Source organism: Gadus morhua, chromosome 22, assembly GCF_902167405.1.
Source record: "Gadus morhua chromosome 22, gadMor3.0, whole genome shotgun sequence".
NCBI lineage: Eukaryota > Metazoa > Chordata > Actinopteri > Gadiformes > Gadidae > Gadus > Gadus morhua.
This window is the reverse complement of record NC_044069.1, coordinates 21,265,508-21,281,697: the sequence shown is the minus strand read 5'-3', so window position 1 is coordinate 21,281,697 and position 16,190 is coordinate 21,265,508. Positions and strand designations below refer to the sequence as shown.

Genomic DNA, 16,190 nt, shown 5'->3' with positions numbered 1-16,190 from the left:
ATGTTCATTTTTGTAAGAAAGAACACACACACTGGTTTTTATCAAGGACACTATGAGGCGGAGGACCGTCAGCAGCGGAGGCCGGCAGAGATCCAGCAATCGGGGGCCAAAACTCCAGGGACAGACGGACCGGAACACAGAGAGATGAACTGAGATGAACACAGATAGAGCTGTGATTAGTACTTGAAAAAAAAAGGGCACTCGGCTAGGTAAGGATCATATCCATGCAGGGATCATTATAAATGATCTTTTTTTGATGAGGAGTGGAGATGAGACAGATAAGGGGATGGTTTGAGGAGAAACAAAGAGAGGAGAGAGGAACACGGGAGGAGAGGAAGAGGGCGGTGGAGTGATGGATGGAAGCTGAGGAGAAGCCGCTCTCTGCCAGCGTCTCCATGCATCCTAGCAGACATCACACTGGGCTGCCATCTGCCGCTGCAGAACTGCCCCCCACACACACACACACACACACACTCATGCTCCCTTTCTCTCGCTCACATGCACATGACTCTCATGAAATCAACGCCCTTTCACACACGCATACAGTACAAACATTCACACTTTTTTTTTTTTTTACACATTCTCAAACACGTGCACACACACACACACACACCATCGCACCAAGTAGACTTTCACAAGGACATTCATTTAATAATTAACACTTTGATATACGCCTTCGCTCACATACACAAAGATACCTACTCTTATAAAATCAACACTCTTCCACACAGCCAGACAAACTCTCTCACATGCGCACAAATATATACTATTTCCCTCTCTCATGCATGTGTGCATAAACTTGCACTCTTTTTTGACTAGACACGCACACAATCTGTCGTACTCAAACACCACCACATAGAAAGATGAGAAATGCTGAATCATTAGCATAACCTAAAATTGAATAAATATTTGGATATGAGATCTGGCTAGGCTTGGGAAATCACCTTGGGGGGAAATATGATTGGATGAGATCAGGACCACTGCGAAGGATCATTTGCATGCGGTCTAAATGGGTTTGCACCCAGGGCTCAGCAGGTCAATGCAACCTCGATTGGTCTGACGGAAACAATTCCTTCCCCGATTGGCCCATGCGACCACAACTGTGGCCCCGTGCAAAATTACTTGATGTAATTCTGCTCTACGTCGGGGCATCATTGGTGCCCCCTTGTGTCCTAATATAGTAACAGCAGCGCACACGCACACGCACACGCACACGCACACACACACACACACACACACACACACACACACACACACACACACACACACACACACACACACACACACACACACACACACACACACACACACACACACACACGTTTGAATTGACAAGACTAGAGATATGCAGCAGATTAGTTTAATCATATTAGAACTTAGAGGAAAAATTACACATAAGCATGAGTGTAGTACAGAGAATATTTGCTAACCACGTAGTCGTATATTTATATATATTTATATATATTTATATCATAGGACAATTTCTCCCACTTGTTCTACAGCCATATACAGCCTCTGATTGTAGAACATCAAATTATACCAACGTTCCCTGGGTGATTGAAAGAGAGACACAGATATGGACAGAGAGAGAGAGAACACTCATCAACATTAGAAAACCTGCAGGCCGCTTTATTTTTTTTCCTCTCCTATGGTTTATACATTGCCCATGTATCATTATTATAAAAATAGGCCTATAGTTGACAGAGAAGCGCTCCCGGGCTGGTAAACATAACAGGGGAGTGATGATGTGGAACCGCCTATCTCTAACCCTGGACTTCACCAGAAGCCCTCCACCACCTGTCCCGGAAGCTGAAGAGCACTATCCCACAATCCTTTGCAGCGTGTTCTATAAGCCACACAGTAGTCCAGAGCCCAGAAGAGAAGAGAGCGGGGAATCCTGGAGCCGTCGTTTCTCCTATCATAATCTATCTTCCTGTACACCCACATTCGTGGGTGTACAGGAAGATAGATTACGAAAGGAGAAACAACGGCTCCAGGATTCCTTCAGCAGGACCAGGGCCTTGTACTTTCACTCAAGGATCAAACAGGAAAAACACCCTAACAATTGATTAAGACAAAAATAATTAACAAAACTATTAACCAAAGAGATAATAATAAAACCGTGAAAAAACGAAGACAAAAACAAACAACAGGGTACAAGGCGAGGAGGGAGAGGGAGAAGTTAGTGCGTGGGGCGGAGGGGCTGAGCGATGGGGTGGGGGAAGTAGTGCAAAAAAATACACAAAGGGAATTAAAAGGCTGTTAAAGAGACAGGTGGAGTGCAGAGCAGCTCGGAGCCTCCTTCAGACGGTTCAATGTATCAGCTTCAACCGAACCCGGAGGGAGAAGGGGGGAGAGCTGGGAGACGAGAGGGGAAGGTTATACAGGGGGGGGGGGGGGGGGGGGGGGTTGGTGTTATTGCTGGGGTTATTTAGTCTCCAGGAAGAGCAGAGTAGAAACCGGGGCGTAGAGGAACTTTGGGTGGGGCAGAGCAGGTCTGAGTGTGATGTAGAGGGGGAGGCGTAGGAGTGGGGCGAGGCCAGTGGGGGGAGGGGGGGGTAGTTATTGCTGTGGGTAGTAGGGCTGTTGCTGGGGGGGCTGCTGGGGGTATCCTGGGTAGGGCTGTCCGGCGGGCGGGGCCCCGGGGTAGCCCGGCTGTCCTGGCTGGGCCTGGTAGGGCATGTAGGGCATGCTGTAGCCCATGGGGTAGGGGTTGTAGTTCATGGGCATCTGGTAGTACCTACACACACACACACACACACACACACACAAACAGACAGACCGGGTCAGCACCGCCGCTCCAGGGCCGCGGAACACCTCTGCATTAGCATAACATCAGCATAGCATTAGCATTAGCATGAGGCGAGAGTCGACTCAGCAGGCGCCCCGCTGCACCGACTCACCCCGGGTATCCCTGGTAGGAGGGGTAGGGCGGGCCCTGGGCCTGGCCGGGTGGGGCCATGGGCGGAGGGTTGCCCCCTGGCGGCGCGGCAGCGGCGGGGGGCACGGGGCCGGTGTTGAAGGTGGGCCCCTGGGGGGTGAAGCTGGGAGGAGGGGGTCTGGCCGGGGGCTGCTGGACCTTGGCCTGGGTCGGCTGGGGCTGCTGGGGCGTCTGCTGCTGGGCCTGCTGAGGCGGGGGGGACGGGGGGAGACGGGGAGGTGAGTCTCTGTGTGTGTGTGTGTGTGTGTGTGTGTGTGTGTGTGTGTGTGTGTGTGTGTGTGTGTGTGTGTGTGTGTGTGTGTGTGTGTGTGTGTGCAAACGTTTGCCCTATAAGAGACGACCCTCACGGCAGCCCCCACCTGGCCACTCACAAAGACGGTCCTGGGCGCGGGGGTGGGGTTGGCCGCCCCGGGGCCCGGGGCGGCGGCGCTGGCGGCCAGGTTGCTCTGGTAGGCGGGGGCGTTGAAGGAGGGCGCGCTGGGCTCTCGCGCGATGCTCTGCTGCAGCTCCCTGGACACGAGCAGAACCCCACCGGGACACCACCGTCAGCATGGGGGGGCACAGACACGGGCCACTGGGCCCAGCTAACCAGGCCTCTCCCAGAGGTCACCCCAGTGGACTGCTGCTGCGATACGCCAACGCCATGTTGGAGAGGCCAAGACTGGCCTGTAAACTAATACTAGAGAGTTTCCTCTGGATAAAAAGCGGTGTAAGATTAACGTTACTCCAAAGTTAATATATTCATATTAAATATTTGAATATCATATTTTCATATATTACATTGATATGTATTGTTCATCTACCCACCATGGATCATAACCCATATCAACAAATGGATTATTTGTTTAAAGGTCAGTGTTTGCCTCTACAATATGGCGGCTACGTTGGTGTACGGTCCACAGGCCAACGCAGCATCTTTTGATACATGGCTGAGCAGTGGGACGTCTTCCCAGGGGCGCGTCAGGGGACACAGGGGGCCCTCATCAGACTAATTATTCTACTTTAAAGTGTACTACTGGGCCCACGTGGTAGATTGAAGGAGTGAGGACCCGTGTCTTAGAAAGGCACCTCTGTAAGAATAGTTCATTACAGCACCAATGTATTTTTCAACCGTCATATACAACACATCCTCTGCATTAAACTACGGTCAAGTCAACCGAAGACGGCGTCCATTTTGTTCAGAGCCAGGTCGTACTTGAGCAGCTCGTCGCGCTCCGTCTTGCGGGCGAAGACGATGTCACTGCACTTGTTCTGGAACTTGAGCAGGATCTCCGTCAGGCTGTTGTAGAACTAAACAGGAGAGGGGGATTTTTGTCAGGGCTTTGGTTTGCATCTCAGGTCAGCTAACTTGTTTTTCAAGGTCAATGGATGAGAGGATTCGTTCATTGCTTGATTATAACTGTTGTATTATTTGATGTATGCCGTTGTAAGGCCTTCGTTTGCCCTGGGGGTGAATAAAGTACCTAGCTACCCACTCTAGGAGTGATACTAGGCAGAGGGAGCTGGGAGGTCGGGAGGTCCCGGTACCTTGGTGCCTTCGCTCAGGTTGTTGGTGATCTCAACGTAGCTGTCGTGGGCGGAGGCCAGCTTCTTCAGCACCTCCTCCCGGCTGTTGGCCTCTGAGTTGGACTGCTTCAGGCCGCTGAACTCCTGGTGCGCTGTCTGGAGGGGACACACAGAGGAGGTGAACGGTGAACGGATAAGGTTTGTCTTGGCAACACTATGTGGCAGGAAAGGTGGACTGAAGTCAAATAACTTAATCCAACCTTTCTCTTCAAAGTGGCGTCTGTCTGTGTGTCTGCGTGTGTGTGTGTGTGTGTGTCTGCGTGCGTGTGTGTGTCTGCGTGTGTGTGTGTGTCTGCGTGTGTGTGTGTGCGTGTCTGTCTGCGTTGAAGATCCCGTCATTCTCCCATCCCCTCCACCCCCTGACTGATCGCTTCATACCAAACACAGTACCAGAGCGTGCGTTCCTCTGGGCTCTTACCTGCACTTTCCCCAGCAGCTCCTCCTGCGTGCGCAGGGTGGCCTGGACCTTCTGGTTGTACTGGCCGTATTGCTGGTCCAGCTGGGACAGGGACAGCGCCTCCTCGTTGATGGATCTGTCCTGCTCCATGGCCGCCAGGAAGTTGGCGGTCATGTCGAAGGTGGCCGCCTTGATCTCCCCCTCCAGGCCCTCCCTCTCCCTCTTCACCTCGTCCAGCTGGGTCAGCAGGGAGCGCAGCACGTTCACCACCTGCAAGGGACACGCCGGCGTTACCTCACCGCTATGGGTCCCGGGGGACGACAGAGGGAGGGCCAGGGGGGCCCGGGCCCACAGGGCAGCACAGTGCAGGACAGACACCTTAATGGACGTACACAGACATGGACGGACATACAGGTATAATGACAGGTCGACGGGGGATGGACAGAGAGGTGGAAGGACAGACACGTGGGCTGAGAGACAGGTTGCTGACAGACGGGTGGACGGACCTCGCTGCCCTGCAGGGTCTTGGCGGGGTTGGCCGAGGGGATGGCGGCGTTGAGCTCGCCCTCCGACTTGCAGAGCAGTGTGATCATGTCACAGTTGGTGTTGAAGCGCTCCCGCACCACCCCGTCCGCGTGCGTGGCCACGTCCAGCTTGCTGCGGAAGTTAGCGCCCTCTGGAGGGGAGAGGGGGGGGGGGCAGGGGGAGATTAACCCACCTTCAACCACTTCCACACCAAGTATCAACTGAAACTCCAGGATTTCCTATTATTACATTATACTTGAATCATCATATTGTATACAGACTCAGTAGGCAGAAAAGATTCAGCATGTAGTTTCATCATTTTCTATTTTAATTTAATCCCCTACCTGTGTGTGTGTGTGTGTGTGTGTGTGTGTGTGTGTGTGTGTGTGTGTGTGTGTGTGTGTGTGTGTGTGTGTGTGTGTGTGTGTGTGTACCTGTACGGAGGGGCTTGTAAAGGTCTCCAGAAGGAGTTCTGTTCCAGCGTTGGTTGAACTTTGACCTCAGCTCGTTGTCTGTCGTCTCCTCATCATCCAGCATCTTGAGAGACTGTTGGACACACACACACACACACACACACACACACACACACACACACACACACACACACACACACACACACACACACACACACACACACACACACACACACACACACACACACACACACAGTTGAGTGTTTGGCTGGACTACCATTGACTACATTGGGCAGCTCCACAGCCGTAGCACTGCAGTGGTTTCTCGGTAGTTACCTCATCCAGGATCTCTCTGTTGCGGGTCATGAGGTCGGGCAGGTCTCGGATCAGCTGCTCGATGCTCTGCAGACCCCCCTTGCTCACCACAGCCCTGGACTTCTCTGCGATGGATTGTGGGATAGTGTCCCCTGACAGGTCCTCCAGGGCGGCAGGCAGGTTGAGGGAGGCCAACACGCTGAAAGAACCAGGTCCAGAAGGATACCATTTAACAGTTGGTCATTCCTCCAACTGTGTGACTTAAGGAACATTCCGGAATAGAGAGAGCCATCTTGTTCTTAGTAGACTTCAGGCATAGATTAAAGGACCCCAGAAGGGCCAGACTTCTCCCTGCTGTATTTCGACCTTCTATTCTACGTTTCTACATGATCATTGTGTTGGTTCAACAGGTTTTCCCAAAGCAACCGGCAGTGATTGTTTTCTGGGGTGCAGGTCAGTGGATCTGTGTGTTGTCCTTTGACAACTTTCTTATCTTTTGAATTGCGCCGACACACACCCACACACACACAGAGCCAGGCAGCGTACCCATTGCAGAGGTTGGTGGCCTCCCGCATGGTGCCCACTAGCCTGTTGACGGTCTCAGCCTTCCTCTGGTTGTACACGCCCATGGCCTGCTGCACGGCCATCGGGACCATCTTCTCAAACAGGTCTGGGGACAACCACGGAAACTTACAGAGTTATGGACGGCCACTGATAAAACAGGGCCCAATACAAACACAAACAACATTCACAGTGGATCCACTTTTGCAAAAGCTTTCTTCTATGTACCTCTGATTGGGCATAGTAAATAACAGAATAGAATAAACACGTTACGTATTTTGAATTTGTATTTTCCTGGACCACATTTGCGTTCCAGGTAAATATCTTCGGAAAAGGTGTTATTGTTACACACCTACTTGTGTGCGTGTGTGTGCGAGCGTGCGTCCGTCTACCTACCGGTGAACTTCTGGCTGAGGGGGGGTGAGATGGCGGTGGCCTTGGCCAGCGCGGCCTTGCCGATGTTGGCAAGGTCCTTGACCTCGGGCACGCGGTCGTGGTAGATGAAGTCGTTGTCCTTCTTGGCGTTGGCCAGTGCCCGGTTGATCTTGTCGCTCAGGTCCTTGACGCTGACGTACTCGTCGTAGCGCGACGCCACCGTCTTCACCAGCTCCGCGGCGTGCTGGGGGAGGGGAGACCGTTACTGGGTAGCTGGGACCAGTCCCATCAGAACAGGCCTTCGCGCTCAGTGACTAGGGGATGGAACAGCCCCATAGACATATAAACATAAACGCCACGTTGGCCTTTGGATCGTACATAAACGTAGCTGCCATGTTGGTCAGGCTGAGACCGGCCTGTAAACAGATACGGGTAGACCGGTGAGCTGCAGTTTGTCTTGATAAAGAGCGCTATAATGGTGCCATTTCCTCAAGATCATCGCTCTATTTAAACGGTTTATGATCTACGTGGAGTAAAAAAGTGTTCTTATATTAAGTGTGTATGACACGATTGAATATGATGTAAAATGAACACAGCGTCCCAGTCTTTACAGGCCAGCCTTGGCCTGGTGATGTTGACGTATCGCAGCATGAGGTAGAAGCAGTCAATGTGGCATGTATATAGTATACTGTATGACTATGGGTGCTATCGTAAGACAAACACAGGCGTCGCTCGTAACAATAATTATGGGGCTGGTCCCTTTGTGTGCCAGAGCACAGGTAAGTAGACTCATCTTCAACAGTTTAGTCCAGTACCAGTAACCAGGTCCATGAAAGAATAAATGCCATGAGCGACCCATGTGTTTCTCCTTCGGTGATGCCTCTGTGAAAGGGCTCCGTTGTAGATCTGTGTTATCAGGGAGAACGTGTGCCAAGAACCACAGGGACGTGGTCATCTGAACGTGAGGTGGCTTGCCTTTGTAATCCCTTCACCAGCTCTCAGAGACTACCCAGTGAAAGCCATCGTCTGGTGCTCTATCTCCGACGATAGCACAAAGAGACGGGCGGTCCCCTACCTGCAGACGAGCGATCTCCTCCCCAAAGTGCTTGTTCTGCTTGGCCAGGATGCTCTGGTGCAGCTCTGCGTTGGCCTGCATGATGCAGTGCTTGGCTGCCAGCACCGGCAACACTTCCTGAAAGTAAAAATACTGACCAGGGAGAGGCAACCACAAAGCGCACACACACGCACATAAAGATATACACGCACGCACATACATCCGTACACGACCAAACGCACACAAACAGACACACACACGCGTATGCACACACAAACACAAGCAAGGCAAACCAAAAATACAACACAGAAGAGCAGGGACACACACAGCGGCGAGTTAAATCACGGAAGACATGACAAAAGCCAATCGCAGAGGAGGCACCAGCCATCAGTCGAGGGCGCACATGCAATACAACGCATACACAAACGCACACATGACCAAACGGCGATAGCAGCATGGGGGGGTGAAGAGGAAGAGGAGGAAGACCACAAGAGAAAGAGAGAGGGAAATTGAGAAAGAGAGACAGAGAGAAGGAGAGAGAGAACAGGTCATGACGGGTTAAACCTTTGTGGTGACCATCCGCCCTAAACGCCATTCAGCAGCCCGGACGGCCCCGCCGTGTGTGAGGGCCGGTGTGTGAACGCGGTGGGTTTGTGTGCGACTAGTTATTAGGAATTCTCAAAAACCCCATCGGCAGGTAACCAATTAGAGTGCAGAGAACGATCCAATCCCAGTTCAATAGTATAAAAAAAGACCAACAACCAACCAGAATGCAGAGAAGGGCAGAAACAGACCAATGAAGACGGAGAGGTGCAGTGATTTCAACATCCCAGTGCCACCCTTGAATTGTGTGTTCATACAAAATACACTCACGCACACACATACAGACTGTTCCCCAAAACACAACAGAACTCCACCCTCACTGTGTAAATGAAGGAGGAAGAGGACAGACTCGTGGGAGGTTGACTGTTTCTAAAAAGCGCCTAGTTATTGCAAAGCCAGGCATTTGTCTACACAAAGTGCACGCACTGATGCATGTGATGAGCGTGAGTCTCCTCAACATACCTTCGGAAGGTTCTCCTTGTACTGGCATTGTTTGAAGGCGTCGCCGTAGAAATCAGCCGCCTGATTGGCCAGTTTTGCAATGATGGCGTCTTTCATTTTATCTGTTGGTTGATAAAACCAAATGTGAATTGGCGTGAGCTTAGTTTCCTCAACATCACAAGGTCTCACACGTGCTGCGGATTGATAACTGATTATTAGTTTGGTGAAGCTGACAGCAAATAACCGTGGCAACGAACGGTATTCCACTGCGATCACTGTGGAATACCGAGGCTTCCCATTTCATTTAAACTTCGATTAAGTAATGGCTCTAAATAAACCGTGTGATTGACCCATCTGTATCTCTGTCCCAGTCGATAGGATGATGGCTAACTGCTCAATAACAAGATCATGGCGGATAAACCTTTCCATCACTGGTTTCGCATGAATTACATCAGTTTGTTTTAGAGTGCAGGTCGATCCGTACGGGGTGCCTGTTGTGCTTCATGCAAGTGTTGTCACGTTCACGGCTGTTTGTGAGTTGTCAAAGTACCAGAGGTGGCTTTGAGGAAGAAGACCTCTTGGGCCTGGGCCAGCATGATGTGGTGCAAGGCCCCAACGGTCTCCGGGGAGATGTCCATGGTGGGCTCCCTGTTGAGCGCCGACAGCACTGTGTCCTTGATGTGGAGGAGCGCCCCGCTGGCCAGCTGGGGACACAGTCAGAGTCGCATGGTCAAACAACTAGAATCCCCACAGGAAGGCGTCCCCAGCGGGCCTTTCACACACGGTGACCTCAGGACGGACTCCGGAGAAATCGGTCCGGAGGGGATCAGTGAGGCGCCCGTTCACACATGCAAAACGCCACAGGAGGTAAGCCGCGTCAGATGGGTTCACACATCCTTGAGATACTCTGTATACCTTAGGCGAGGGGTGGCACCTGGGAAGAGCGTGTAGGAGGCAGGACGTCACAGTGCTTTGTTTACAGCACATGGAAGATGTCGGGTGAGGCTACCAACACTGTGTTGCTGACTCATGAACAATATGTCATTGTAGGCATCCTCTATGTGCACACAAATATTCTTTGCGTCTCCCTGGTTACTTGTGTGTAATCAAGGCCGTTTACCTGGTAGTATTTAGCAGCAGCCCTCAGGCCTTCGTCACTGTCTAGGTTCTGTTCGGATGCGATCTGACTGGCGAGCGCAGCAGCATTGAACAACACACAGGTTTTCTCGTAGCCCAGACTGGCGAGGGCTGAAAAACAAACAGATTTACATGATTAACAACAGCAGAACTTACCACAAGCATGGAACCACGGCTAAATTGCTATCCGGCATCTTGACAGTCCTGTTTATGAGGGCCGGTTAAAATTTAAATGAGGTACGTTAATTACTGGGCTTCCCACATATGCCAAACACACAAACACACGCGCACACACACACACACACATGCTTACCAAGCTTGACAGATCCTCCAAACAGAGAGCCTCTATCGAAGGCATCTTTCCATGTGAACGTTAAGCAGAGCTGTGGGGAAAGGGAGAGCCAACATTATTTGCATCCGTTTTTCCTGTTGGGCGTGTCTGAGCATGCGCAGACGTCCTCTGGTGCCGTACCTGGTTTTCAGAGAAGGGGAACTTGGGTTCTACAGCAGACAGCTGGTCGAAGTACCTGCAGACGACAGGCAGGGGGGACATTATGCCAGTTACAATAAGACATTGTGATGGAATAATAAGTGTTTCAGAAGACGGGACTAAAGATCCTGCAGACCCAGGATCAACCATTATCACTTTGATATGTACATACATCAAGACATCCTCTAGTTCCCTGAGGTTCTCAGAGAGGAATAGTTATATACAAGCAAACCAGCGTTAGCATAGAGGACATTTCACGATCGTAATGGGATATGTATGAGGGAATCCGGGAACAGAACATAAATAGTCTGTTGGAGCCTAAGAAGCGTGAGGTTGATGCTGGGATGGTCCTTTACTCTCTGCTATGTACATATAATGTGATAATATCTATTCATGTATTTTTCGTTATATATCATCATCATCAACAACTTTTATTATAAGACTCAAGGTCCATTTAAAAGACATACAATACAAAAAAATAGACAACACACACATGAATAAGAATAAATATGCTCTAAAGAGACATATTTTTACATGATCAGAGCACAATTTCCTGCCAACATATTTGCTTGGGCATATAATGTACGACACCTTCTAAAAATGTCGTCATCGTCATGCATTTGATCTGTTATAATAATATTAATAAGACGAATAAGAATAATAGATCAAATTTATATAGCGCTTTTCCCAGTGCTCAAAGACGCTTCACAATCGGTTCATAAGCTAAATCATAAGAAGAAAAAAAATAAAAAAAAATAACGGCTAAACAAAACAAACGTAGACAAAACAAAAGTTTAAAGGTTAAAAGCAAGGGTGAAAAATAGTTTTTTAAGGGCAGTTTTAAAAGATGAAAGAGTGTTGGCATTGCGGATGTCGTTGATTAGGGGAATTCCCGAGGGCGGGGGCGGCTGTGTCACGTTAAAATTGTACCGGGGGCGAAAATTGTACCGGCCTACGTCATCAGTTGTTTACATCTTGACAACCTGCCTGGCAACAAACGACGCGATCGTCTGTTGCCGGGCAGGTTGCAAAAAACATTCGGCTCATGTTTCCAAAAGACGAAATAACATAATACAGATAACGGATCGCTAGATAACACTTGTTTTTACTTTATATTTGTATTGTATTTAATTGTTTAATCGAATAGCAACAGACGACGCGATCGTCTGTTGCCGGGAAACGGGCGATCGCGTCAAATGACGTAGGACGCAAATGTTCAAGAACCTTCCTACGTCATTTGACGCGATCGCCAGTTTCCCGGCAACAGACGATCGCGTCGTCTGTTGCTAAAAAACAAGTGTTATCTAGCGATCCGTTATCTGTATTATGTTATTTCGTCTTTTGGAAACATGAGCCGAATGTTTTTTGCAACCTGCCCGGCAACAGATGATCGCGTCGTTTGTTGCCAGGCAGGTTGTCAAGATGTAAACAACTGATGACGTAGGCCGGTACAATTTTCGCCCCCGGTACAATTTTAACGTGACAGCTGCAGCAAAGGCTGAGGTATTTGGCTTTATAACTAACACAAAGCTCTTCCCCAGAAAGATACAATTGTGGAAAGAGAGGTCCTTATCTCCGTTCGCCCTACATATTATCACACTGCTCGTAATTGAATTGTATTGCACATCATGTCTGACACCATATTCTGTTCACACATTTAAAAACTGCTGAAACCCAGCACTACTGGGAGAGAGAGTGGCCAAATCATCTGCATACATTAGATGGTTTATCACGTGTTGCCAATCATACAGCCCTTTCTACAGCCATTCAGTTGGTCAGATAAAATCGATCATATATGGGTTGAAGAGGGCTGGTGACAATAGCCCCCCTTGTCGAACTCCATTAGCAACACTGAAAGGACCAGAGACACTGCTGCCCCATCTGACTTGCATACTCTGGTTGGTTAGCATACCAGTATGCAAGTATTCCTATAATGCTAGCAGGTACACCCCTTTGATTTAATTTTGTAAATAGCTTCTGGTGATTGATTATCAAAGGCCTTAGAGGCATCCATTACACCAATTAAAACATTTCTACTATTTATTTTAAACTATAAATAGACACAACTCAGTGCCATGCTTTGGTTTGAAACTAAACTGATTGTCTCTGGTATTAATATAATTACCCAATCGAACTAAAAGAATACTCTCCAGAACTTTTGAAATCACACTTGTCAGTGCGATTGGCCTATAACTGTCCATGCTATATAAAGGAGATGTGTATAATATGGCTATAAGTCATAGTTACATAGGTTTTTGTAAGAAAAATCGGAATAATGTACTATAATAGAAACGTCAGGTTAGGTTACTTATTTATCAGGTTATTCCATTTATACTTCTTATTTATCTTGTCCTATGTCAGTACAATTCTTGATGTCGTAAGCTTACAATAATAGTAATAGAAAGGATGAATACGTATAGACTCACTATACATGTAGGAGGAAAACATTTAGGCTGACCCTAAGTTCCCGATGAGAGTGTCATCCCTATCTTATGTAGCACCATCCTAACGGACTGCAGCAAGAGAAACTAAGCAGTAAGAAGTAGGGTTAGTAAAGAAAACCTCAGTGAAACTAATCTAGTAGTGTCAGCTATGTTGCTAAACTGTAGCACTGGGGCTGAGACAACCCTTCCTGCGCGAGAATCACATGTGACCTAACGGTGACTCAGAGAAGAGTTATGACCAATCAGTCCGTCAGCCTCTGGTGTTCACAGTCGATCTCTTTCCCTGCCAGTAAATGTAACTTTTCTATTCTTAGAAAAGGACAACACCCAGAAGAGGCGATCCCCGACATGACCACTCTGCTCCAATGAGGAGTTCAGAGTACAATCGTGAAACAAGAGGCGGTTGTTGCGTGGAGGGGTTTCCATAGATACACACACATGCGTAACAGGGGGACACTGAGATGGGTTGTGCCCTTCGAAGAAAAAAGAAACCGCTTCCCAAACAATGGTTGCCAGGGCGACACCACCACTGTCCTTTTGTTTAGGTTTTAAAACGTGTAGGCCGAGTGCATGGGAAGTCCTAGAGAAAGCCAAAGAAGCTACAATGGCAACATTCAGGGGAAGAGTTACACTCACTCATACCAAGCCAATACTCCAACCACAGCTGGATTTAGCTGAACAGTTTACTTTAGGCTGTGGCCTAATCCTTTTGATACAGACAAGGAAAGGGAGGGTGGGAATGAAAAATAGAATGGACGTTGCATGTTTTTCTCACAATACCTAGACATTACAAAAATCAAGCAAATGATGGAACATGCAATCTGATTCAGTGTTTTGTCGGCGAAAAAGCCTGCCATTACATCATTTGCATTAGCATTTAGCAGACGCATTTATCCAAAGTGATGTTCATAGAAACAGGTGCTTAACAATTGCTAGGTTAACCCATTCCCAGTATAACAAAGATAGCTAGAATAAGACACTACACAATGCCAAGTACTATTTTTAAGTGCCAGGAAAACAAACATTAAGTATGTACATTAAGTGGCAGGATGTACAACATACAATAAGTCTGAAGGGGGGTGTTTTTCGGAGAGTGGGAGGAGGATGGGCGGTGGGGGGTGAGGGAGGAGGCTGTGCAGAGTCCTGGTGAACTCTGAACAACTGAGTCATGACTCATCACTGTATTGCAGCACATAAAACAAAGGGAAATAGATTTGATGGGCATCCCGCTACCTTCTCATAATCATACCACAGAATTCTCCATGGGCGTTAAATCATATCGCCGATATCACTTTGCTCTAATGAAAAACTCCCATTACTCCAGGCACCGCCTCCAGTCCCCTGCGTGTCAGGCTGGCACCTCACCTTACGTCAGCAGTCTTATACAGCAGGTGACATTGAGTGGGACGATTTAAGGGCAAAGTCTAATCTTGGCACTGCCTGGACAACTGCACTTGTGAAGTGAATGCTAGAGTAGAGATGGACATGCCCCGCAATACTGCATAGTGGGCCAGGGGCTTCATCCAGACAATAATCCAAGATGCAGCCATGCAGACAAAAATGAGCAAAGTCTATTGAACTGGTTGACAGTCCATTAAACTATAAGGTTTGTAATGGATCATTTAGAAAAGGATATGGCTTGGACGCCCTCTTCACCTCTTCTACAGAACACACCTCTCTGTCACTGAATGACAGGAACCGAGTACAGACAGGGCCTGTACAACAGCCACGGCTATCAGACGGTGTTTAAATTAACTGGGAGTTCCTCTTTCCAACGTGGTTAATAATCAGTGAAGATTAAAACGCTTTGTTGACTCTATATTATTAAATAAGGTACAACTTCATAAGCACTAAAACCTCAACCAAAATAAAGAAAAGTTCAGAATAACAAAAACTTTGGCAAAACTATTGATTATGTAACACTCCCAGTTGTCAATAAACAATGTGTTGACTTATTACTGGGTGACATCGCACTTTTTCATAAACAATATATTTGATGGACAGCTTTGTGGATGAACAGGAGGGACTCGACTTCAGCCTTAATGTAATCGTCCATACAATGACGTAATGCGAAAAAATGGAAACAGGACCTGATGTAAATTAATATAAAGGTACTCGTGTTCTGGGTTTAACAAGGAGCTGTGTGAACGCTGCGGAGCGCTTCTTCCGCAGAGGAGGGCTAGCGTTAGCTCGACGGTAGCATCATACCACCGTCAACACCAGGGCTGGGCGCGGCAGACACCGCGCCACAGGTAAAGGGTGGCCGGGTTCAACCAGCAGGGAGCTAGCCAACTATACGGTAGCAGTGATGGAGCGGTTCAAACCTCAGCAGGATCTCCAGGGAGCTGTCGTGTTTGTCGAGCGGCCTCCCGAGTGCGTTCTTGCGGAGCTTGTTCAACTCCTCCAAAGCCCGAATGTACTCCGTTTGTTCCTCGCCAGCTGGGTAATTCATCGTGACGAATTTCGACAGCGGTTTGACCAGGTCAACTTCAGAAGACTTCTTCAACGGCACGGAGATAAACGTCGCCATTTCGGCCCCGTGAAACGTTAGTGTAAAAAAAAGAAGACGGCTCACAATTCAATCGGGACGAAAACAAAGTGCTGTTTCGCGAAAACAGCTAGCCGCACACTTCCTGGGTTCTGCTGTGAAACGTCAGACGTCGTCAAGCGCGCTGGAGGAGCGCACTGCGCAGAATCACCAGGGGCCACGGCGGTTTCCGGTGTTTATGTTTATCAAAATATGTCTGGACCCGTCTGCTGTCAGAAAACTGCAGATTCTGTGTATAATTTTGGACACATTAGTAGCCATGGTGTTTGTGTGGCCGTTATTTCATCAAATTGAACATTGCTTGCTTTTAAAATAGGCTTGTTGGCGGAGGAAATGTCTTACAACATCGGTCTGGCGCAGGATAAAATAAACGACGAAAA

General features: G+C 48.6%; 1 protein-coding gene across 5 annotated transcripts; it reads right to left on the bottom strand.

Moving 5' to 3' along the window:
- Window positions 1-1,344: 1,344 nt before the first annotated feature.
- pdcd6ip (programmed cell death 6 interacting protein) lies at window positions 1,345-15,925 on the bottom strand. 5 transcript variants are annotated; one of them, XM_030346512.1, is made up of 18 exons: window positions 15,587-15,925; window positions 10,801-10,855; window positions 10,642-10,711; window positions 10,312-10,439; window positions 9,742-9,895; window positions 9,213-9,313; window positions 8,169-8,300; window positions 7,115-7,337; window positions 6,704-6,827; window positions 6,179-6,356; window positions 5,864-5,975; window positions 5,411-5,580; window positions 4,926-5,174; window positions 4,469-4,603; window positions 4,137-4,231; window positions 3,301-3,451; window positions 2,904-3,127; window positions 1,345-2,740 (listed from the first exon to the last, which is right to left on the bottom strand). In XM_030346512.1, the coding sequence occupies exons 1-18, from the start codon at window positions 15,790-15,792 to the stop codon at window positions 2,563-2,565; spliced, it is 2,685 nt and encodes an 894-aa protein (XP_030202372.1). In that variant the 5' UTR covers window positions 15,793-15,925; the 3' UTR covers window positions 1,345-2,562. The 5 variants fall into 5 exon arrangements, with proteins under 5 accessions (XP_030202372.1, XP_030202373.1, XP_030202374.1 ...); XM_030346513.1 differs by having other exon boundaries at window positions 2,904-3,124; XM_030346514.1 differs by having other exon boundaries at window positions 3,313-3,451.
- Between the last annotated feature and the right edge of the window lie 265 nt (window positions 15,926-16,190).